This window comes from Triplophysa dalaica, chromosome 10 (assembly GCF_015846415.1).
Source record: "Triplophysa dalaica isolate WHDGS20190420 chromosome 10, ASM1584641v1, whole genome shotgun sequence".
NCBI classification, from domain to species: Eukaryota; Metazoa; Chordata; class Actinopteri; order Cypriniformes; family Nemacheilidae; genus Triplophysa; species Triplophysa dalaica.
Window position 1 is genome coordinate 11,111,232 of NC_079551.1, and position 22,039 is coordinate 11,133,270.

The 22,039-nt window shown below is 39.7% G+C and overlaps 4 protein-coding genes across 6 annotated transcripts; 2 read left to right on the forward strand and 2 right to left on the reverse strand.

Annotated features, from left to right (window-relative positions):
- Window positions 1-338: 338 nt before the first annotated feature.
- Window positions 339-6,167, reverse strand: hdgfl2 (HDGF like 2). Its single transcript, XM_056758929.1, has 16 exons — window positions 5,985-6,167; window positions 5,282-5,358; window positions 4,804-4,942; window positions 4,542-4,715; window positions 4,265-4,387; window positions 3,914-3,982; window positions 3,655-3,832; window positions 3,395-3,479; window positions 2,997-3,303; window positions 2,787-2,917; window positions 2,564-2,631; window positions 2,379-2,449; window positions 1,832-1,933; window positions 1,588-1,741; window positions 1,386-1,506; window positions 339-1,242 (listed from the first exon to the last, which is right to left on the reverse strand). The coding sequence occupies exons 1-16, from the start codon at window positions 6,054-6,056 to the stop codon at window positions 1,110-1,112; spliced, it is 2,004 nt and encodes a 667-aa protein (XP_056614907.1). The 5' UTR covers window positions 6,057-6,167; the 3' UTR covers window positions 339-1,109.
- A 463-nt stretch (window positions 6,168-6,630) lies between these two features.
- Window positions 6,631-10,403, forward strand: ubxn6 (UBX domain protein 6). Its single transcript, XM_056759438.1, has 11 exons — window positions 6,631-6,819; window positions 7,259-7,416; window positions 7,506-7,570; window positions 7,673-7,801; window positions 7,875-7,972; window positions 8,054-8,129; window positions 8,212-8,296; window positions 8,383-8,602; window positions 8,688-8,818; window positions 9,090-9,238; window positions 9,375-10,403. The coding sequence occupies exons 1-11, from the start codon at window positions 6,737-6,739 to the stop codon at window positions 9,498-9,500; spliced, it is 1,320 nt and encodes a 439-aa protein (XP_056615416.1). The 5' UTR covers window positions 6,631-6,736; the 3' UTR covers window positions 9,501-10,403.
- Window positions 10,404-10,498: 95 nt separating this feature from the next.
- Window positions 10,499-18,645, reverse strand: chaf1a (chromatin assembly factor 1, subunit A (p150)). Of its 2 annotated transcripts, XM_056759437.1 has the most exons (17): window positions 18,312-18,645; window positions 17,400-17,450; window positions 16,812-17,012; window positions 16,441-16,712; window positions 16,288-16,338; window positions 15,393-15,637; window positions 15,253-15,313; window positions 15,047-15,115; window positions 14,458-14,675; window positions 14,120-14,291; window positions 13,900-13,980; window positions 13,693-13,794; window positions 13,364-13,610; window positions 12,177-12,318; window positions 11,633-11,933; window positions 11,437-11,521; window positions 10,499-11,351 (listed from the first exon to the last, which is right to left on the reverse strand). In XM_056759437.1, the coding sequence occupies exons 1-17, from the start codon at window positions 18,364-18,366 to the stop codon at window positions 11,230-11,232; spliced, it is 2,475 nt and encodes an 824-aa protein (XP_056615415.1). In that variant the 5' UTR covers window positions 18,367-18,645; the 3' UTR covers window positions 10,499-11,229. The 2 variants fall into 2 exon arrangements, with proteins under 2 accessions (XP_056615415.1, XP_056615414.1); XM_056759436.1 differs by having other exon boundaries at window positions 16,441-17,012.
- A 648-nt stretch (window positions 18,646-19,293) lies between these two features.
- scamp4 (secretory carrier membrane protein 4) lies at window positions 19,294-22,039 on the forward strand. Of its 2 annotated transcripts, none has more exons than XM_056759326.1 (7): window positions 19,294-19,414; window positions 19,819-19,893; window positions 20,007-20,135; window positions 20,237-20,393; window positions 20,477-20,578; window positions 21,240-21,357; window positions 21,501-22,039. In XM_056759326.1, exons 2-7 carry the CDS (start codon window positions 19,887-19,889, stop codon window positions 21,681-21,683), a joined length of 696 nt encoding a protein of 231 aa, XP_056615304.1. In that variant the 5' UTR covers window positions 19,294-19,414; window positions 19,819-19,886; the 3' UTR covers window positions 21,684-22,039. The 2 variants fall into 2 exon arrangements, with proteins under 2 accessions (XP_056615304.1, XP_056615305.1); XM_056759327.1 differs by having other exon boundaries at window positions 19,335-19,464.

Sequence of the window (22,039 nt, forward strand, 5' to 3'; positions counted from 1 at the left end):
AGTTGACCAATCACAGCATGCGGCAGAACGCATTGCTCCCAGTAAGTACATTAATATTTGATGTTTAGTAATATTACAGACAGAATCAATTCACAGTTCCCTCCCTTCGACAAAAATGTATATATATATATATACACACACAATTTTTATAATAAAAATAAAATCTTATTTTTAAATATGTGACTATGCATTCCACTGATGCTATGTACAGTCTGTACTCCATGTTATATAGTATCTATACTTTATAGTATGCACCAGACAGTATGTGAGTATTGTTTCAAACATCCCAACTCAAGAATGTGATTAAGTTAAATATGACGCTTGTTTACAGACATTCAAAGTTGTAGCTATCATGCGGATTTTTTATTGAATCCTTCGGTGATGCTAAAAAAACTTGGACCATGTTACATAGCACTAAAAACATGTTTATAATATGCATGATAAGCATGTTTTATAACATCCAACAAAATGATTGAGTCAACCTATATTATACATGTGCCTCGGTATTTGTCCTAATATGCTGATGTGAGTTCATAGAGGACCAGACAATGACCAACTAACAGTACATCTACCGAATTTAGTGAAAGTCCATAGACAGTTATTGAAATCCATACCAAACAAAGTATATGTGTGCACTAACGATTCCATGTGGTATGGCTTAATCATAGCGGTTCTTGATCAGCGCAAAACCAAATAGCTTTTTATAAACGTTTTTTTTTTTATACAAAAACAAAAAGGGAAAAAAAATCGGAGTTTCACTCATAAAAAGCGACGACATAGTATAAGCAGTCTTCAAATACATCCAGGCTTTGCTGTTCTCCCCTAGATGTCAACGTGATTCCAAAAGAAAACCTTTCCACTTGATGGACCACACGTGGTTAGTGTAGAATCGCTTCCACATCCAACGTTTACATTAAGGCGCCTCAGGACCTCATGATTCAAAAGTGCTAATAATGTTCATATCACATTTTATGTACAACACGAAAAACTCATGTAGCTCACAAAGTTGGGCGGACAAAAACGTAACACAGATGAACGAAAGAAGGAAGCCAGAGTGTAAAAGAGGGATGCAGTTCAGAATCCATTCTTCACTGACAACGGTTCTCCATTCAGCTTTCGGAAGACATCTGCTCTTCCTGTTCTCTGCTGGACTCTTTCATTGGTTCTGTGTCTGCTGTCAGATTAGACTCTGTAGGGTCAGTTGTGGGTGTTTCTTGTTCTGTTGGGCTGTCTGGATCAGGCCTGAGAAGAAAATAAAAGAGCTGAATGTCCCAATTCTGGTGTATGGTTCACATGATCTTGCCAAGTTCTTGGAACGAAGTTGCCATCAAAGACACAAAATCATAACTCATGTAAAAATAGAATGAAAGGCAGGCGATCTTTACCTGATAGAGTTTGGAGACTTGTTCTCATCCTGGTTCTCTTGGTCTGCAGATTTTGGATTTTCTTCAGAGTCAGAGCCCTCTTTTTTCTCACCCTCCGACTCACCGTTGACTGGTTTTGAATCTGAAGATTCAATGGCAGATGTAAGATACATGATCCAAGCAGTAAGGGAATTTTCATATCTAGATGACAAAAGTAGTTCACCTGTGTTTTGTGCATCTTTTGTATTGTTTTCTTGGTTGTTTTGATCTGGTTTTGAGTTATTGGGTTCAATCTTGCCAATAAACTGCAGTTTTAATTTGTTGTAGACTGAAGTGGCCTTTTCCATAACGGCACCGCTTGCCTTGTACCGACGTATCTGCAAAGACCAAAACGCACGATTGAGGAAAATCCAGAAATTTCGTAAAAGAAGTCAGTTCAGTCGTAATAGTTTCTGAAAGCTTCACACCTTTTTGAGTGTTGCAATAACGTCTGCATTTTTCTGTAAGATGTGAGAGGTGACTTGCACAGAGCCGAGCTCCTCCAAGGCCTGTAGACACTTCTCAATGTCCTGGAGAGTGAAGATTAGCAGAAAATAACAATGATATCAGGCGACTTTCACACATACAGTTTTGGCTAAATACAATGGATTTAGCTTCATTTAATGCAGAATCAAACTCAAAAACGTTAGGGCTTTTAAACATTTAATCGCGATTTATTGCATCCAGAATAAAAGTTTGCGTACGGTGCATATTAATTTTGTATTTATGAACATAGACAGCAATGTTAAGTAAACACAAACTTTTACTCTGTGTGCGATTAACAGCCCTTAAACAACTTGCATTGAGTTAAACAAAATGACATTGTGAAACTTGGGAAGACTTCATGTCTGTACGTATGGAAACACAGTTGACTTTTCTAACTTATGTGCTTTTTGTGTGTGAATGCCTTAAATCTTTCAAACAAAACAGAATGGTACTAAATACAGAATCAATGATGAGGATGCCACTACTTACCGGGTTGTCTACCTTCAGCGCAAACTTGATGTCTGTGTGGAGTTTCTGTAGTTTTTCTTCAGGAGAAGTTTCTAAATTCGGGCGAGAGCAACGGTAGTTTAAGTTTGTAAGCGTAACATCTGACTGATTGCAAAAATGATGAAAAATTCTGTAAACTACTATGCCATGCAAAAGCTTTAATAGACCTTTTTTCTTGTCGACTTTCTTCTCAGGTGAGCGCACTGGTTTACGCTTGGGCTTCTCGGGTTTAGACCTTTTGAGAAATGGTGAAATCAACATTAGATTAAAAGTCAACAATAGATTGGAGAAGTCTAGTCAGATTGCATAGAAAAGCACCTTGCTGCCCACACAAACAATATGTTGACCATCATGGAATGAAAACAAAGCCAAAACTCAAACGTTGTATACCTCGCTTTGTGTTTCTCCTCCGATCTCTGCTGCTTTTTCTGTTTAATCTGCCTCTCCCTTTTCTCTTTCAACTCCTTTTCTTTCTTTTGTCGCCCTTTCTTGCTCTCTTGGCGTTTGCTCGATTTCTTTACCTAAGAAGTAACAACACTTTTAACATTTTGAGTACTGACACACTGTAGTTAAATCAAAAACAACATTCTGATGACTCGCCTCTGCAGGAGGCGGAGAGTCGGAGTCAGACGGCGCAGGTATAGGAGGAGGTGGAGGTTTCTTGGATTTCTTGAGAGGGTGATCGTCCACATCTTCATCTGAACTGTTACTGCTGCTACCACTACTGCTGCTGCCTCTCCTGGTCTTGTTCTCCTTATCTTTCTTTTTCTTTTCCTCCTCTTCCTTCTCTCGCTCTCTGAGCCGGCGCAGCTCCTCTGCTTCCTCCTTCTTCCTCTTCTCCTCCAGCTCCCTCCGCCGCTCCTCGTCTTTCTTCTTCCACTCGCTGACGCGGTCTGGTTCGCTGTCGCTGCGGAAAAAACAAACAAGATGAACACAAATATAAAAACAGGTCATCACAACTAAATTATGACTACATTGTACATTATGGAAAAACTTACCTATCACTGTCTGATGAAGAGGAACGAGCCCTCTCTGGAGCCGGCTTGGGTTTTCTTGCTTTTGGCTTTGGAGGAGGTTTCTCAGCTTTGTAAATGATGCAAAAGTGTCCTTTAGTATAAGATTCCTGATATTCAAGTCCTAACAACTCAGATCAGATTACTAACCATTGCTGCTATTTAACAGAATCACTCGGCTGTTAAAACTAATTTCAACAGGTTAGCAGCGTGCCGGGTTCATGTCGCAAAGCATGTGTTCTCACCTTTCTTGCGACCTTGCGGCTTCCTGGGAGGAGGCTCAGAATCGGAGTCAGATTTGGATCCAGATTGCGATTCGGATCCAGAGATGGCCGGTCGCGGCTTCTCATCTTCTGAATCGCTCCGTGCGGGCCTCTGATCTGACTTGGAGCCCGATTCTGAATCAGAGCCAGATGATGCTTTCTGAAACAGCATAACATAAAAAACATTAAGCACACAAGTTAACACAAATAGATTGACAGACCCCAATGGATCTCATCTCACCTTCTGCCTGCCTCTGGCAGCTGGTTTTTTGCCGCCTCGACCACCGGATTCCTTCTGTGGTGAGAAGTCCTGTGAAAATACATGGATAGCATTACTGAAATTGTAAGACTTTAATAAAGTTGACTTATGTAAACTCATCAATCTAATTTAAATGTTATTTTCTGAACAAATTTTATTATGTGCATGCTTCAGCTACAATTTATAGTCCCTAACAAGTAATCAAGGGGAAGCAGTTGATGAACACAGTAACTGTAACAGGGTGTTTTTGCATTGTAGTTGCAACTGTATTAAAAAGTTTAGCATGGTTAGACTAGATATAAATTCAGACATGGTTAAAAACGAGCACAATACCTGGTCACTATTTTTGCCAGAGTCAGAATCTGAACTAGGTGATGGTTCTGGTTCTGAGGGAGATCCACTCTCCACTACCTCTCGATCGCTGGAAGATGCCCGTGACCTCTTCACTGGTGGCCTCTGTGAAGTTTGACAAAGATTTCTTTAGTTTCAACATAAACATCTTAACCTTTTAAAACCCAGGAGACCTGTAATATTGTGTACAGTACACATATTCGGAATAAACTTTGAGATGGTTTGCAATAAAATGTTCGTTGTGGCCGGGTTTGGATACCTTTGCAGCTGGAGCTTTCCGCTTTGCGGCTGGCCTCCGCTGATCTTCACTCCCAGAATCAGAATCCTCACTTCCCGTTTCAGCTTTCCTCGGTACCACTGCTTCCTCTTCATCTTCTTCTGCATCACTTGCCGCTGCAGGTTCGTTTTCCTCGCTGTCGGACGATGATGCAGCCTTTGTGAAAACCATTCAGATGTGACAGATGTGTTTTTCGCCGTGAAACAATGAACGATTTCAGATGTAGAAACAAGGCTAAACTCACTGCAGGTGCACTGTAAGAGGCGTGAGGATTGTTTTTGATTTCCCACAAGCCTTCGTTGAAGCCTTTCCTTTTGTTGGGCTTTCCATACCGATCGATGCACTTTTCATATGCAAAAAGGTCCTTGGGTGCAAGGAATGCTCTGAAACAAAAGAAAAAACAAACTATTATGAATATTATCAATGCGTGTACAAGATTAAAGGAACCTATTTATGAAAAAGCAGATTGAACATAGTGTAATAACATGCGAGAGAAAATCAGATATGGTTTGATTCTTCTATTGACTTTCTAAAGAATTGTGTCAATCTGATCCTAGGTTAGTTTTGTAAGGCAGGGTGCTCATAATTTTAAGAAAATGGAAAGTAGTAAATGACCAAATACAAGCATAATATGTCATACTATGCATCATATAATTTAACATACCTGTCTTATCTACACATAGACAAAATCTGTCAACCACTAGAAAGAACAGTTTACTTACGTTTCATGTGTCCCAAAGAAGAAAATGGGGATCTTGTTGGGTGGGGGTTTTACAGCCCCATCTGCTACATCCTCAATCTAAAGAAAACACATTATCTTTTTTCACCTGAAGTTACATTAAAATGAAAACACCGTTTCTAACCAGAGCACGTAGAATGCAAATCTATACGTTATAAACGTTGTATGGGTTTACATTGCAATTGCTCACTCTATAAAATATATAAATCCTCAGCTATATAGAAGTTCTGTAAATTGCAGCAAGGAGAAATTAAATGCACGTGCATCATGTCTTATTAAACATGACATTTGAGACCCTTTCAATTATTGTGACAGAATCAAAAAATTAAAGAATTACAGCACACAGTAAAGCAACCCGTTCCCAATATCCGCCATAAACAAATCCCAAATGCAGTCATTATCAAAATAAACAATAACTGCGATCACGCGACCATAGCAACACCTAACGTTACAGAGGTGCAAGTTAGCCATGCAGCTAACCTCATACATTCATGTCTACGTGAATACTCTGAAACAAATACAATAATACAAAGACGCAAAGGCTTAAGTCGCAGATTACAGATATTTGTAACAGAATATCTTCTGTTAAACGTCATGCACTTAAAGAAAGCGGGTCACGGTAAGGCTGATGGGGGTGTGTGCTGGATGCACCGCGAGCCTTGCGCGAGCACCACCGCTGCGCTTACCCTGGCCGGCCAGTGAGGATATCCCTTCATTTTAGCGAAGACAAGATCCCCGGGCCGAAAATTGTGCGGCATCTTGTCGTCCCACTATGTTCCGCTCCGCGTTGTGCTCGTTTGAGTCCGTTTCACGGGCCAACAGTAAGACCTGCTTCGGATACAGTATGCAAAAGCGGTTTTCTGCATCAGTTTCCGCTCATTCCATTTCTGCCACCGGAAGTCCAGCCTCCGCTCGATCGCTGGTTGGACGAATGAGGTGTCATGGCTACTGTCTACCAATCGAATTGTACAATGTGTACATTCCTGAGGAGTCCAATTTATTAGTGTTGTTTTTTATTCAATACCAGAAGAACGTGATATAAATTTGGCTTACATGACTGGACTTCGATATTCGGCTAACAATATGGAATGGTTCAATTAAAAAAAAAACGCTCGTCTTATTTAGATATGAACAAAAAATACAACTGTTGAAGATTGACTTACAGTTTACAGTATAAAAATAACCATTAATTATTATACAGTTGGTTTCAGTGTGTATTTCTATTTAATTGACAGAAAATCGAATTGGTTGTAGTTTCACTTCCCGTCCGCACGATGTCGCCACAACGCAATGTGTGCATACGCTTTACGAACTTATTTCCGTTTCAGAAGCTGTCGCTTTTCCGCTGTAAACATCGCTTAGGTGGTAGTCTGACGGTTAAACCAAAAACAACTTTTTTATTGTCAGTTCAAACATTTTTAACACGTAGTCTTGTATCATGAAGAAGCTTTTTGAGGACTTCAAGAAGGATATAAAATTCAAATCAGCGGGACCTGGAAAGAAACTTACAGAAGACAAAAGGTAACGTTGTGTTTATCACGTTCGTGAGATCTGTTATCGCTTTTCTAAACCTCACGTCACATCTTCACACAATATTTGGACCAATCTTACAAAATGTAGAGTAATATAATAGCAAGATGTAAGAATTATACTCATAACTATCTGAGCTCTCGTTGCATTTCCTACATAATCATATGTGACATGTCTGATACCTCTAGATTGAAATTGATGTTTATGATTTTTATGAATCATATGGCCAGCCAACACAGGTTAGGATCTAAAGTTTTACCCATAAATGTAACCTCATGTCTATATTTACTCTGAGGTTAACAGGCTGAGTCCAGATTTTCTGTTAGTCACATGGGATAGGTTTACACTAAACCCATGCAGCTTCAGTGATGTTATTGGTTGCAACTATGCTTGACCCCAAACATGTGTAAGCAATTTCTGGACTTTCCAGCAACTCAAAACCTGAGGTGTCACAGTCGACGGCTCATGCCGCATCCAGAAAACCTCCAACTAAAGGTGCCCAGATGGCAGGGGCCGCCGCTCTTGCCAGGATTGACCAACAGTATCGCCCGAAAGTCCAAACATCGCAGGATGCCATAAGAATTCAGGGTGAATAATCTGCAGATTTACAAAAATCCTATAAAATATGAAAAAGAAATGGATTGGTTTATTTCAAGATGCATGTTATTATATTTCAGTCAAGCGGGAACTTGAAGCAGAGGCGGCCGCCACTGCGGCCAGTCAAAAGAACACGGAGGTGGAAGTAAGACTTAACTTCATATATTATGCTGTATATTTCAAGTCTTTTGTAACCATATTATAGCATCGAGACAGGCTGAAATTGTGATTTATATTTACTCATAAGGGCTCCAACGTTCCTCAGAAGGACCCATCTTCTTATTCAGTGTCGGGGGTGTATTTTATTTGTCCCCTTACTGGCAAAACCCTAACAAAGAGCGAGAGAGAGCTTCACATCAAGGAGGCCATCCTGATGGTGAGTTTACAGACCTGACAAGATCTTGAAAAAAGTCGAACTTGAGATTTAGACAATACGTATTTATTCACAGAGGTTTTCAGAGGATGCACTGGAGGCCTCCATTATGATGGTTCACACCTTCAATAAAGACAAAGAAAAAGTTAAAGCTGCCGTGGACATCATCAGCAAGTAAGGGCTGTTCAATCTGCAAATTAAAGTTAACGACACACGTATCGTGATGACTGTAATGTATTACTAATGTGCGGGCAGGTACATGGATAACATCTGTAAGAATCCAACAGAGGAGAAGTATTCGAAGATCAAAGTCAGCAACAAAGTGTTTCAGGTATGAGTATTCACTTTTAGGACAGCGAGACATCACAGAGAGCATGAATAAAAACAAGTCACGTGTTGTTTTGTGACCAAAGGAGAAGGTCAGTGGAGTCGAGGGCACTCGGGAGTACCTGCAGGCTCTGGGGTTTGAAAGCACTGTGATGCCAGTAGAAGATGAAGGTAATTTGTGTTTGGTTGGTTCATGCATCTTCATTGATGTTTACGTCTGTTTCTGACATGCCTCTCCGTTCATGAATAACTCCCAGATAAGACTGAGGAGTACCTGGTGTTGCCGCCACAAGAACCAGAGGCCCTGGAGCACATGAAGGTTCATCTGGAGTGTCTTCAGAAGGGAGAGCCAATCAGAGCAAAGCTGGATCGTCAGCCGCAGGTCTTCAGACCGTCTCAGCACGCCACGCATTTCGAACTCCCCCCTGACTTTTACAATTTGACCCCAGAGGAACTGAAGAAAGAACAGCAGCTTAAGTAAAGAAACAAATTTATTCACATTCAGATCTCCCAAAAGCCTCGATAACTCTTATTAGAGTGATGATTTTTTTCCTTAATTTAGGAGTGAAATTGTGGAGAGAAACGCAATGCTAAGAACGAAAGCCATGCGTGAAAAAGACGAGCAGAGAGAGAGAAGAAAGTACAACTACGCCCTCCTGAGAGTTCGGCTACCGGATGGAATTATACTTCAGGGTTGGATAATGCAATATTAAGCAAATTTGCATTTCTAAATTGACACACAAAAAAATAAATAATACATTATTAATTATTTATAATCAATTATTCAAGATTAATTATGTTAAGACAATGAATTGGTAGTAGGAAATAGTTTACATGTTTAATACTGTAATAGTTGTTATGAACGCATTGTACGGCATATAACAATACTGTAAAATGATTTAACTATTAAACTTCAAAGTCATAGTTTTGTTTATAACTTATCTTACCAATAAATGTCCTGCAGGCACTTTCCTGGCCTGGGAGAAGGTGGCAGCGTTGTACCAGTTTGTACGTGATTGGCTGGAGAATGGGTGGCAACCCTTCGAGCTGATGGCACCTGGAGGACAGAAACTGAAGGATGACGAGTCCATGGCACTAAATGAGTGTAACCTGGTAGGTAAAGGGACTGTAAAACATAAAAAAGAATTCATGCAAACAAATTAAAATCCTGTTATCATTTTAAACCTAACCCTTAAGAAATTCCTACCACTGGAGTCCCCATCAGTTGACTTTGTTCTTCACCTTTTAGGCTCCAGCGGCTCTGCTGACCTTCTCATGGGACGCCGCAGTTCTGGCAGATATAGCCGCTGCTGGAGGGAAAACTGCCGTTTTGCTTAAACCAGCACTATTTGAGAATATAAAAATCCTGGGCTGAACATTTTATCCTGTTGTTTGTCTCCGGTCACTGCTGTCCCTGCCTGCGTCCTGTTGCCACTCTCCTATCATCCCCCCACTGCTGGAGTTCCAGCCATCCCATAAACACAAGACGAGGCTAATATGTTGGTTGTATCCTCAGCATGAATTAAATGGCTTTATGGTGCTGTAGGATTAAAACTGTGGGATCAGAAAGAGTATTTTGCTGTGGGTAGTATGTTTGAGGAGTTTTTGCACCTTAAGGGTCACGTCTAAACATCCTGTATTATTATAACACATTGTTGCTATATGACTGGTCACAAGTATAAAGTGATGCTTTTGTAGGTGTCTACACTAGCTCCTAAAGGACTCCTGCTGCGCTGATTGGAATAGTTCAGGTCTTGGTTGAAACCATTGTGATGCTGCAAATTAAAAGGACATTGTTAAGAGAATAATGTTAAGATAAAGATTAACGTACCATATAATCTATATTCCGAAGACTGTTTAATTTAAATTTATTGATGCACCATTTAGGGATGAAATTTAATTGTCTAATTTGAGCGCTACATGTGTCAGATTTATGTTGTATTTTTGGTTGCTTAACTAAAGTGAAGGATCACATGAATGTTATATTGCAACTACATTTAGGCAAAATCTCTTTTTAGCAACAGTCTACCTCCTTACATAGATGTTTTTTGCTCCTTTGTTTTTCAAAATTATCCCACTTCAGTTAAAAACACTTTGCTTGTAGTTAATCCAGACTGGTTGGTTGCATATCACATTGTCTAATGACTAGCTTGTGAAACATTTTTATTAAACTGTGTTATATTCTTATAACATCAAGTGCTGTCATTTACACTTATCTTTCAACCTGTAAAATGTTCTGTTGTTTGACAAACATGAAATAAAATGCATTGTCTGCCGAGTTAATGGACTACACATAAAAAAACCAGAGAACAATTTCACAATAAAAGTGAGGTTTCATTCGAAACAAAGAAAACGTTCTTGTTACCATCAACGTTTAATCATTTTTAAATAATGCTTTATTTAAGCTTTGTAGAAACCCAATACAACTGCAAACTATGGCGCAGTTTATTCAAAACATTGAAAACATTTAGCCCAAAATTGCTTGTTTTACTGTTTTGGACAGCCAGCTACTATTTCATCCTCTATACCATTCTTCAAAACCGAAAGGAAAGATTTGAAACAGTATTTACACCGGGTTTAGCAGCCTGCGAGACAGAAATGGCATGTGCTGTTTTTATACAAAGCTTTTTGGAAAAGGAAAAAACTGAAGGGCTAAACAGAGAAGTTGAGAAGATGGAGGGTGGAAGAAAAGGCCAGAAACGAAATATAAAAGTGCAATATATTTCAATTGTCATTATGTTTGAGAGATACACCAGTTCAAGTATTCTGAGAAAAACAAAATTAAGTTAAAACAAATGGCACTGAGCACAGCATACAGCAACAACCTCCTGACTGGAGCCAGAGCTGATGAATGTGTCAGCCTATGTACCAGCAGAGCATTTGCACACTTTCAGAAAATGTTCATTATTAGAACAAACAGGATGTGATCTAGTCCACTGACAGTGTGTACAGGTAAGATTTCATCTGACCCCCAACCTATTGTAGCAAAACAAATAATTCATTCTGGGGACCTTAATACTGTGTCCGATACTGTGTTCCTTCGAAACGTTGATCAGATGTTGAGCCCCGGTGAACACGAGTGCAAACCCGACATGGAATAGATCTCAAGCGGTGGCTGGGGTTGGGCAAGGGAGGTTAAGAGCAGCAGTTTCAGATGCGTTTGTGTCCATGTGCTCTGCTTTTTCCTCGGTTTGTGCCAAAGATGTATTGCCATCCTGTTCGGATACTTGTGAGGAAATAATATAACATTACCGTCAAGCCTTTCCAGAATAAGCTGTAAAGACTGTAATGTTGATGTAACGTTTACTAACCAGACTTTTCCCCGACAATGACACAGTCGTCATCTTCATCGTCCTCAGTGTCTGCTTGAAAGCCATCAGTCTCCATTGCTTCAACCTAATAATCATCAAACAAAAAATCTTTCAATCTCATACTTGTATTACAATTTTGCATTAATTTAAAAATAAATATTCAAAATCATAACACATGAAGTCTTTTTTTCCACACCTGTTCTGATTCGCTATTTTTCTTCATGTACTTTGTAATAGAGTGGTTGCTGACGCACTTCCTCTTGTTGGAGGGGGTGCTTGAGGTTGACTGAGATGTAGGAGAGTTGCCCTGTGAGCTGGCGGGCTCTTCGCGGGTGATATGTGCACCGGAGGTGAGGTACTTCCACTGGCAGGGCACGGGCAGAGCCTCCTGAGAATGACTGGCTAGAACGTCTGCATGCACGTACCAACAGCTTCGTCTATAGGTGGATCGCTTCTCATAGACGCCGCTTTCCTTTATGAGACGCCGGACTTGGATCCTATTACCAAACACAGATAATGTCTTAGAATATTGCAATGACAAGCTACCAAAATCAATCCCTTTCAAGTGCTGGAAACTGAAAGTCATTCACAAAGAAAACTCAACCTGTTTCCCAGCAATAGAGAAATGAGTCATCCAGTTTACATCAGAAATACACACGAACATTCCTTTTAAAAACGGAAATGAAAAACACATTTCTGTAAAACAAGCTATAAGTATGGGGCTATGATGGCTGGGTTACCTGGGTGGGACGTGGTTGGTAGAGTTCAGTGGGCTCTTTGTGGGTGATGATGTTTGCTGGCGACAAAACTCCAGGAACTCATTGATGATCAACTTGCTGCTGTTAACATTCCCATGCAGCAATGGCAGCAGCTGTGATAGCACTGAAAATTGATTAACATCACAAAATGTGTTAATCACGCTCAGGACAACCACCTATAACAGACCTGACAACCCCCCCAAAACCACACAACATTCTTTTAAGATGTAGCACCCCAGAGTGCCTATTACTGTATTGTCTCAAGACACACTACTTGACAATCCACACTTGTATACTGATTTGTTGACAAACACCCACATTTTTTAAATTTTGCTATTCATCCAAGATGTCAATTACTGTCATTCTTCACAGACCGGTTGTTTGTTATGATGCACGATACATTATCGCCAAATCGGTATTGGCAGATAAATGGTCCTTTTTAATCTTATCTGCCAATAATAAAATTCAGGCTGATATATTATAGCCGATAAATTATGAATCATTTCTTCTTCTGCTGCAAGCTGCTCACAGTTAGAATACAGTACATCACTGTCTTGATTATATACTTACTGCTATTAAAAAAAAATTGTTGATGTTGGTACAGTGTGTAGTAACCTTATTTTTTGCAGTCAATGTTTTCAAATAAAAGCAGTTCTCCACCTTTTTGCATTTTGTTTCAGTCATAGGGAATTTATATTAATATTTAGATAATGTATATCGGCCAATATATTGGTTATAGGGTTCCAACGTTGAAGAATAATCGGTGCATTTCTAATTCATTATCCCTAGATTTCACGGATGAGGTAATTTAATGTCCTCCCTTCTGTTTAGATGTACATTTCCACAGATGATTTTCATGACTTTGTTGCACTGATTTTGCATTGTTTTGTGAGCCGAGAACTAGCATTACCATATCTTGTTCACATAGTGAGTGTACTTGCGTGACTACACACAATTCCGTTGAACACTATTTGTAGAGAGAATGTCTCGATACACTCAGCTCACGGTTTGACATTATCCAAGATACAAGGTAGAACAGTATCACAATATGCTGAACAATATATTATATGTTTGTAATATTATATATATGGATTCCAAATTGCGCAAATTGTAATGAATGAAGATCCCAACTATATCTCTGACCTCTTAAACATACATGCTGTACTCACATTTCTCGTTCCTCTTTTGACGTAACAGGTCCCGTTCAGGGGTGGAGGCCTCATCTTTAGGTAAAGGCTCCAACATACAAACAGCATACGGCCGCAGGAATTCCACTGTAGGCTCCTCCCCCTCCCACCGGCAGCATCGTACAACTGGCTCCAAAACCTTCACCTTCCCTTTAGACAATAGCTCGTTCTCCCACTCACGAGCTTTTATCTTCTGGCGCACCTTCAGCTTCTCTGGATCTCCACCCTCCTGCAGGAGATTGCCATTATTATCATAAGGTGATGTCGTGAATAAAAAAAAGCACCAATAAAAAGAGTGACGTCTGACGTACCTCATCTTCCTCACGTGCTCCTTCCCCTTCTGAGAGATAACCGTGGGGTACAAAGAACCCATCATCATCGTCGTCATCATCTCCAGCTTCATCATCATCATCCTAGCGCGATAAACAACAATGAAATTCTTCCCACAATTTTATAATTTCCTGTTAATCCCATTTTTCACTGTAAAAGCCGAAACAATGTGATGTCATCGTGCTCACCCCCTCACTGTGAGAAAGAGACTCTCCTGGCTCCTCTTCCTCCCACTCTTCGTCACTGTCCACCTCATAATCCAGCAGATCCTGATGACAAAACACTTTTACATTACCATCACCCTTTCTTAATCATCATGAAAAATCATAATGCAACATCTCAAAAGCATTCAATTAATTTAAAATCAGAACTAAACTTTTTAGAAGAAATATTAGATGGTTGCTTTACCTTGTCTTGTCGTAGTGGACAGCGTGGAGAGATGTACTTGCTTTTTTTGCTATATGTGCCCCAGTAAGCCGGCCGATAGTTGTCTTGGAAGTGCAGGAGTTTCATGCGGCCGTATCGGTGTCGGTCTGGGACGCCATCTGCCTTTACGCTTTCAGTTACAACCAAACAATCTCTGAAGACAGAGAGACAGTGAACAGTCAGAACAAAAGACAAGCTTTCAACAGCATCTGAATATCTAAAACTATAAACGCTGGTGTTACACATGCTTATATAATGGGTACAAAAAAAAGTGTATCTAGGCAACTGTCAGTAATACAGCTCCATTTGTCTTTCCTTACCTTACTGAATTGATGCGATGGGGCCTGGTTGCACCTGATCTGCGAGGTTTGTGCTTCGTCCAATCCTTCAGTCCATTTAGAGTGCTGTCTGGCTGGGCAAGATAATGGTCCAGCTCCTCTAGAACAGCATCCTCACATTGTACTCGAGTCAGTGGTGCCAAAGACATGTGCTCTTTAATCTCAAAAGGGGCAAACTTTCCACAAGCAGATGCTAAAGTCTGAAGCAGTAAACAACACAAAAACATTTTCAGAACATAAAATAATAGAAAACTGCAATCTTCCATAAACCCAGAACACTAAAGAATGCCACTCACAAAGAAACTAAACTTGCTAAAGCACCATGTTACAAAAAAAGTTATGCTAGACACAAGCGCGGGTGTTTGCCAGAACAGGGTTAGGGTTAGGTTATTAAATATTAAAAATATATTTGTGACGAAATATCATATGACAACAAGAAGCAAAGATATTCTGATATGCATTTGTTGTTTTCAATTTTACTTTAGGTAAAGTGTTCCTTTTAGTAGAACAAAATAACTTCAAGTCCAGAGGGAAAACATCTTAAATCTACATGCTGATTAAAGACATTCACCTTTGGTGCCAGCTGGGTCTTGGGCTTCTGTAGAAACCGGGTAATCTCAGCCTTTTCAGCTTTGAGGCGCTAAAAAGATAACAAGAGCCATTCAATGAAAACATCTAGAGCTCATAAATAACAACATATATTAATAAAGTTTAGACATTTCAACAAGATTGATAACTAAATCAAATATGACGCCTTAGAGAAAGAAAACCACTTACTTCTTTCTCTTCCTTCAACCGTTTTTCTTCCTCTTTCTTTCTTTTCTCCTCAAGTTTGGCCCTGAATAGATTACATCATGATTTAAAGCAAATACAATTCATGCATTACAAGTTACTACTGAGATGCTATAAGCACTCACTCCATTTTCATTTGCCGCTGCTCTTCTTTAGCTCGTTGTTTCTCAACCTTCTCTTTCTCCTCTCTCTCTTTCTTCTCCCGCCGCTCCTTCTCCTCTTTCTCCTTTTTCTCTTTCTTCTCTCTCTCCTTCTCTTCCCTCAGCTTGCGAGCCTTCTCTTTTTTCTTTTCCTTTGCAGCTTTGGCCTCCTGTTTGAGCCGTTCTTTCTCATCCTTGAGTCGCTGTTTGTCCTCCTGTTCTTGGACACTCTGAAGGGACAATAACAATTATTTTTTCCCCATATTAATTTAAACAGTATCTTTATTGAACCATTAATATTCCAATATTGTTGTCTGTGTGAGGCTATGTTCAGATTTGACTTCTTTTTTTGAAGCTGCTAGCACCTGTTTGACATTATAATCCTATGTAGTAAACAGTGTTTTCAAAAAGTCCTGAGTGCTTTTTTAACACTAAGAGCAGCTTCTGAAGTTGAAAAAAGTTCACATCCTTGTTTGAAGCACATTCTTTAGAGCTAACCAAGGAAAAGCAAACAGCGAGACCTGTCATTTGCATAACAACATGCGAGGAAGGTGATTGTTCGAGTAGGATCAAGCTAGGGAAAATAAAATGGTGGCCCAAACGCCGGTTGGAGCATAGTTTTGTATAAATTTAGGTTTAGGTATTACTTTTGATTGCATTTCTAGTAAGAAATTATTATAGTAGCGATTAAATATGGGATTGGTTATCCGTTAATAATTGAAATAGACTCCCGTCACGCTGCCTATGAACCCTGTCAGAATCTGTTTCTCTGATCTGCCTACATGCACAAACATTTCCTCCTTTTTTTACAAGAAAAAGTGCCATTGTCAACCTTTTCCAAAAGAAGTCAAATGTGAACCCAGCCCTAGTAGGCAATTACTTTGAGAGACCGCCTCTTCATCTTATTTTCTGCTTCATTTGTCTGTAGGGCCTGAATAAAGAAGAGAGCTTAATTAATGTGTTGAGCATCAAACATAACCTCTGGATATATGACAAACATAAACAATGCAGTTACACTTAATTGTCCACTCACTGAGGCAGGGGTGCTGGGTGCACTTCTGCTGGGCTCTGGTGAGCTCTCCACCGCTGAGAGGGAGCTGGTGGATCCAGTCGAGAGCATAGACTCATTCTCCTGGCTGATTTCAGTCTCCTGTTGCTCCTCTTCCTCAGTATCGGACTCCAGAGTGCTGTCCAACATCTCTCCCTCCAGCTCCTCATCCTTATCCGTCTCCTCGTCTTTTAGTGGTGTGGCGGGTTCTACAGCTTTCCGTGCATTTTCTCGACTCGTTGATTTTTCTGTAATGGCTGCAACCGGAGTCACAGGTTGTTGTTTGACAGCATCAGTGGAATTGTCTTCTGTGAGGTCGATGGTAACTTTAGGGGTAGAGCGGATAGAACGCATACTTCGACTCATAAAGGAATCAAGAGGACCGCGGCCGTTCACCAGAGCCGGGCCACGCCGCTGCGGCAGGGGAGAGTGTTCAACATCGTTTTCTCCATCGGAGACGCTGGGTTCAGAGCACTTGGGAGCAACCGGACCTTTGGTTCTTTTGGGCTCAATGCATTCCTTGATTTCCGGGTTTAGCCTTTTGAAAGTAAGACGTGCTGGAGGGGAGGGTCATTGATTATTAAAAAGAATGAAAAACAATGCATTATTAAAAACAGTCATACTGGCTAAATGACATTAGGCGATTTGACAAAGAATTGAACCCTCATGTGGTTCCAAACCCATTTAAATTTTACTTAAAGGTACCCAAGGTTGTGGGTTTGATCCAGGGGATTGCACATTCCCATGTATAAATGTATAGGATATTGCAATTTCAGTCGCTTTGGATAAAAGTGTCTGCCAAATGCATTAAATGTAAACGTTTTATTGGATATAAACCAATATCTTTCATCTCACTCACTGATTGTCTCAAAACAAAATTTTGGTTGGTGGGGACGGTTGTTTATTAACTGTGATGTAGCAAACAGGATTACAGTGATTTTTACCTTGAACAAGCTTCTTGTTGGCAGTATTAGCTTTGCCCACACCATCCATGCCTGAATTAAAAAGACAAAAGTATGCATGTCACGTCTTGCAAGTTGCAAACAATAAAAACTAATTTTAAATATAAATACTAATACAGCATTTAACAAACAGAACTGATTGTCAATGGATGTCTCGTCATAACAAAGGTCATAACTAACGTTACCCCGTACCAGTAATTTACTTGACAGTTACGTTCAACCAAACGTGTATTTTCAAATAACGTAAATCTTTTAACCCAAAAAGCCATTTGTACCCATCTTGAGGGCAAAACATAGAAACTTTAAATGAAATAGTGTATGCCAACTCGGTGACTAATGTTTATTTTCGATCTCCCGCCTTTCGGTGAATGATGGTTCGTAGGCCTTTGGCTAGCGAGAGTTTGGCGACTAGTAACGTTACCTGTGAATATGGAGCAACTACACTTGCATACATTAGCACAATGCAGACAAACAAAGCTTAAGAATTCACAAGAGCCCGGATGGATGTCGATGCATGTCAACGTATAGAAAAGCATTGCACGCGATTAAAGTCATGCACTTTGTAGTTAAACAAATTACGTGGAAAAACAATCAGCGCTAATAGCTCGTCGGCTAGCCATGAACTTAGCATGCTAATTAAGATAATAAAAACACCGAGCACCCAATGCTATTCGAAAATGACGTCAAACAAAAACGTTTCATTGTTTATCATAGAATAAGACGCGAAATGAAGCTCTCTAGATGTTTCTGAATGACTCTCAAATCAAAATGGAGTTTTACACGTTAACGTTACTTCTACCTGGAAGCTCATTAGTCAAACTTTCAACATCATTTTATTCATTACGGGACAATAAAACGGACAGATTAAAGATCAGACAATTTCAAAGAAATAACCTCTGCGTGGAGTGGAGGCAAGGGGCTCTTCTGCCGTGAGCATCACCACCACCATCCGCGCGCCCTTCAGCTCCTTGCGCTCGCGCTGTCCTCACACTCAAAACTTGACGTTAAACGGAAACGGCGAGGACTTGTTTGGACTCCGTGCACAACTCCTGCGGGCTTGTCATCGACTCCACGTCTTCACTAATCGCAACATTAACTTGTGAACTACAATTCGTGTATGTTTCTGTCACTTTTGGAGTCGAATATTCTGATTATTTAGTCAGCAATCCTGTTCCGTCTTTCCCCTCACATCCCCGGCTAGACTCCCTCGCGCTCCCCGCTCAGAATTGGCGGGAGCTGGTTGCGGGCATTGATTCCGGATAGTGATTGGCTTACGGAGTACAACGTCACAGTTACGATCTGTCAAGTTATTGGCTGTTCTCAACCCCCTTCCTCACAACACCCCCTTTTTGCACTGTCGAGAAGGGTGATTGGTTAGTGAGTGTGATGCCATATGCGATTGGTCCGATGAACATAATAAGCCAAAATAAGTTATTTTATAGAATTGTTTGGCTGAATGTTTACGTTTTTTTTTCGTGTGAGATATATTAATACCTGAACGAAACCTAAAATAAAATTGTATCCGTTATGTTATGTTTCCCGTAAACTTGGAGAAAGTGTTCAACGTTTGTATTTTGAAGTGGATTTTGTGTGCATGGCAAATCTGTTATATATCAACATTTAAAATTAACTGTTATAAACAAACGTAATCGTGGGTGTTGCCGTAAACAAAACCTTCATCTAAACGTCCAACTTTACTGTTTACTGGTAACAGAAAACCGTCATATTTATCTATGGCCACAAGGCAGGGAAACTGGATGTGGAATTTTATCTAGTCACACGCACAGAGACCACTCCTTTTGATAACGTGTGATGGGGGTTGTAGTCCTTAAAGTTACAACTTCCATGCACTGACTTCAAACCAGAGAGCTACAGAACTACATCTCCCATAATGCACCAAAATGATTCCGTCCGCCACGGGATTGCCAGGATTCAATGCGGACAGCGGATGCATCCCTTTCAAACTATTTAACGGTGTTCTGAAATCTTGTCAACACGTATGTAACTTTAACGGAATAAAGATCTTAAGCAATATTTTATTTTAAAGGTTCGTTCCTTATACAATCGCTCGAAATGTGCTTCTATGCTGCAGTTATATCTAATAGTATATCAATGCTGGCCTGGCTGTAACGTCACTATGTTGTCCAAACTGCCTTACTGTAAAGTTAACATAGGTGTATTATTAATAACGTCACAACTGTAGTTTATTATTATTATTTAACATGTTATTTACACGCAACGGATGTAATATTACGTTATGCGACTTGTTTACCCTTTTCTGCGATTTATAAAAGTTACATTTGTGTACATGTAGATGATGCTTTTGACTGAGTTTTACGTATTATGATCTATTTAACTGTTTTGTTATTGTTTTGTTTATCTGTTAAACTGAAATCAACAGTCCATCAGCTCGTAAAGAGGAAAGTTCACCTGGATCAGTAACTTACCCACGTTTTTACAAAACTGACAATGACAGGTAAGCTAGATTTGACATTGAATGTGTATTGTGTAAATTATAAAAATATATAACCTAAATGTATGCAACGTAAATTCATCATCATACACACATTTTGACCCCCACATTTTCAGACCGGGCAAATAATTTCCCCCCGCTGCCTAAGTTTCTTCGCATAAAACCATGTTTTTACCAGAACGTGGATGAGGAAATCCCACTACCCCACCAGCAGCTAGTGCGGCGTGTTTACAATCTTTGGATGTGTGAGTAAATAAATACAAGCCTCACTGCTAATAATTCAGTTTTGCATTGTAATAAGAAACATACACACACGCATCTGATGTCTAAACTATCCTTTTTCCAGTGTACTCGATAACACTGTGTGTTAATGTGGTGGCCTGTATAGCCTGGTGGGCCGGAGGGGGGAACGCAATCAACTTTGGCTTTTCGCTCCTCTGGCTTCTGGTTTTCAGCCCTTGTAGTTTCACCTGCTGGTTCAGGCCGCTTTATAAAGCCTTTCGGTAAGGAGACCCTGTTTTATACCGAAAAAAAATGCTAGGGGTGATGTTTTCTTTGATTAAATCGCTTGTTTTCCTCTCCTCAGGGCTGATAGTTCCTTCAACTTCATGGCTTTCTTCTTTGTCTTATTCTTTCAATGTGTTCTTGCTTTCATCCAGTGTCTTGGAATATCAGGTTGGGGTGCGTGGTAAGTATCAATAAATGTTAGTAGAGACGTATCATTCCCGTTCTTGATTTATTTCTGTCTGGTTTAATTTGATACATGTCACCTGTTTTGCTAACTGACTATATCTCTTAGCATTATAATACTACTCATAATGCATGGTGGTAGAACAGCCATCGGATGAAATGCTATTTCTGACACGCACCCAATTCTTGAAGTGGTTCAAATTCATAATTTCAGTCATCTGCAGACAGATTATAATAATATTAATTATACAGACAATTATATGAAACAGACGATTATTTTCTTGAGGTCAGTAAGAAAAAGAATGCACAAAAAATTTGATACACAAACTATAAACCTACATACAAATATTTTCTGTTTTGTCAAAGCACATCCTTTGGAAAAATGTGCAATACCATGCATGAATGAAAAGGGCTATAGAAATAAAATCGAATTGAATATTCTGCTTCAGTAGACATTTAGGACCTTCTGTAAATAGAGTACAAAACATGAAAATGACATGTTATATAAAATCAATCAAATTTTTGAAGGTTCACTATTTCTTTAATGTGTACTTTTATACTATGTTATTTTATATAAGTGTTTTTTCATATCTAATAGCATATGCGTGTCATCGACACATGTTAACTTCTGGTCGGTATATTTCATTCTTTCTTAACAGTGGTTGGATCGCCACAGTGGTTTTTTTTGGAACAAACGTGGTCTCTGCTTTATTCATGCTCATCCCTACTGTGCTCTTTACTGTGGACACTGTTTTGATGGTGATTGTTCTCATCAAGGTATGATTTGCACGTGCACACTTTAAACCGTCTATTCATTCACTTTGCACAAGACTCCAGTGTTAAAGAATAATCTAGTTAAAGTATTAAAATGGTGTCAAGAGTGTGACAAAGTAAGTTTATCATTACTTTTATACTGAAAGGTTCATCGGCTGTATCGTGGTGGAGGTGGCAGTTTGGAGCGGGCACAGGAAGAATGGAGCACTGGGGTTTGGAAGAACCCCACTGTGAGAGAAGCCGGATTCAATGCCATATCTGAAACCGGCCCCAGTCTCCCACAATACCCTGGTGCTGTGCCCAATTACCCACAGAGCGGCCCGTGGTGAAACCTCTTTTGAACTGTAGATGGTGCCAGAGTGCCACTTGTTGTCTTAACATGAAAGATTGCAGAGGAACAGAGAAAGGCCAATATTATGAATCACTGCATAATGTGCCGAAGACTTTAATAGATGTTTTTTTTCTTCACTTTTGTACTATATTTTCCTTTAACATAGCTAAATATATGTTCTAATCTAATATTAATCACCAAAGCATTCCTTATCGATTCTTGCTTGAAAGACATCTTAAGTTACACTTTCATTTTCAAACATGATTTCAGCAGAAGAGGAGGTTTGTCAAAATATAAATTTTAGGCAAACACACCTGTATAAAAGAATAAAAAATAAAAACATTCCTTAGCTTA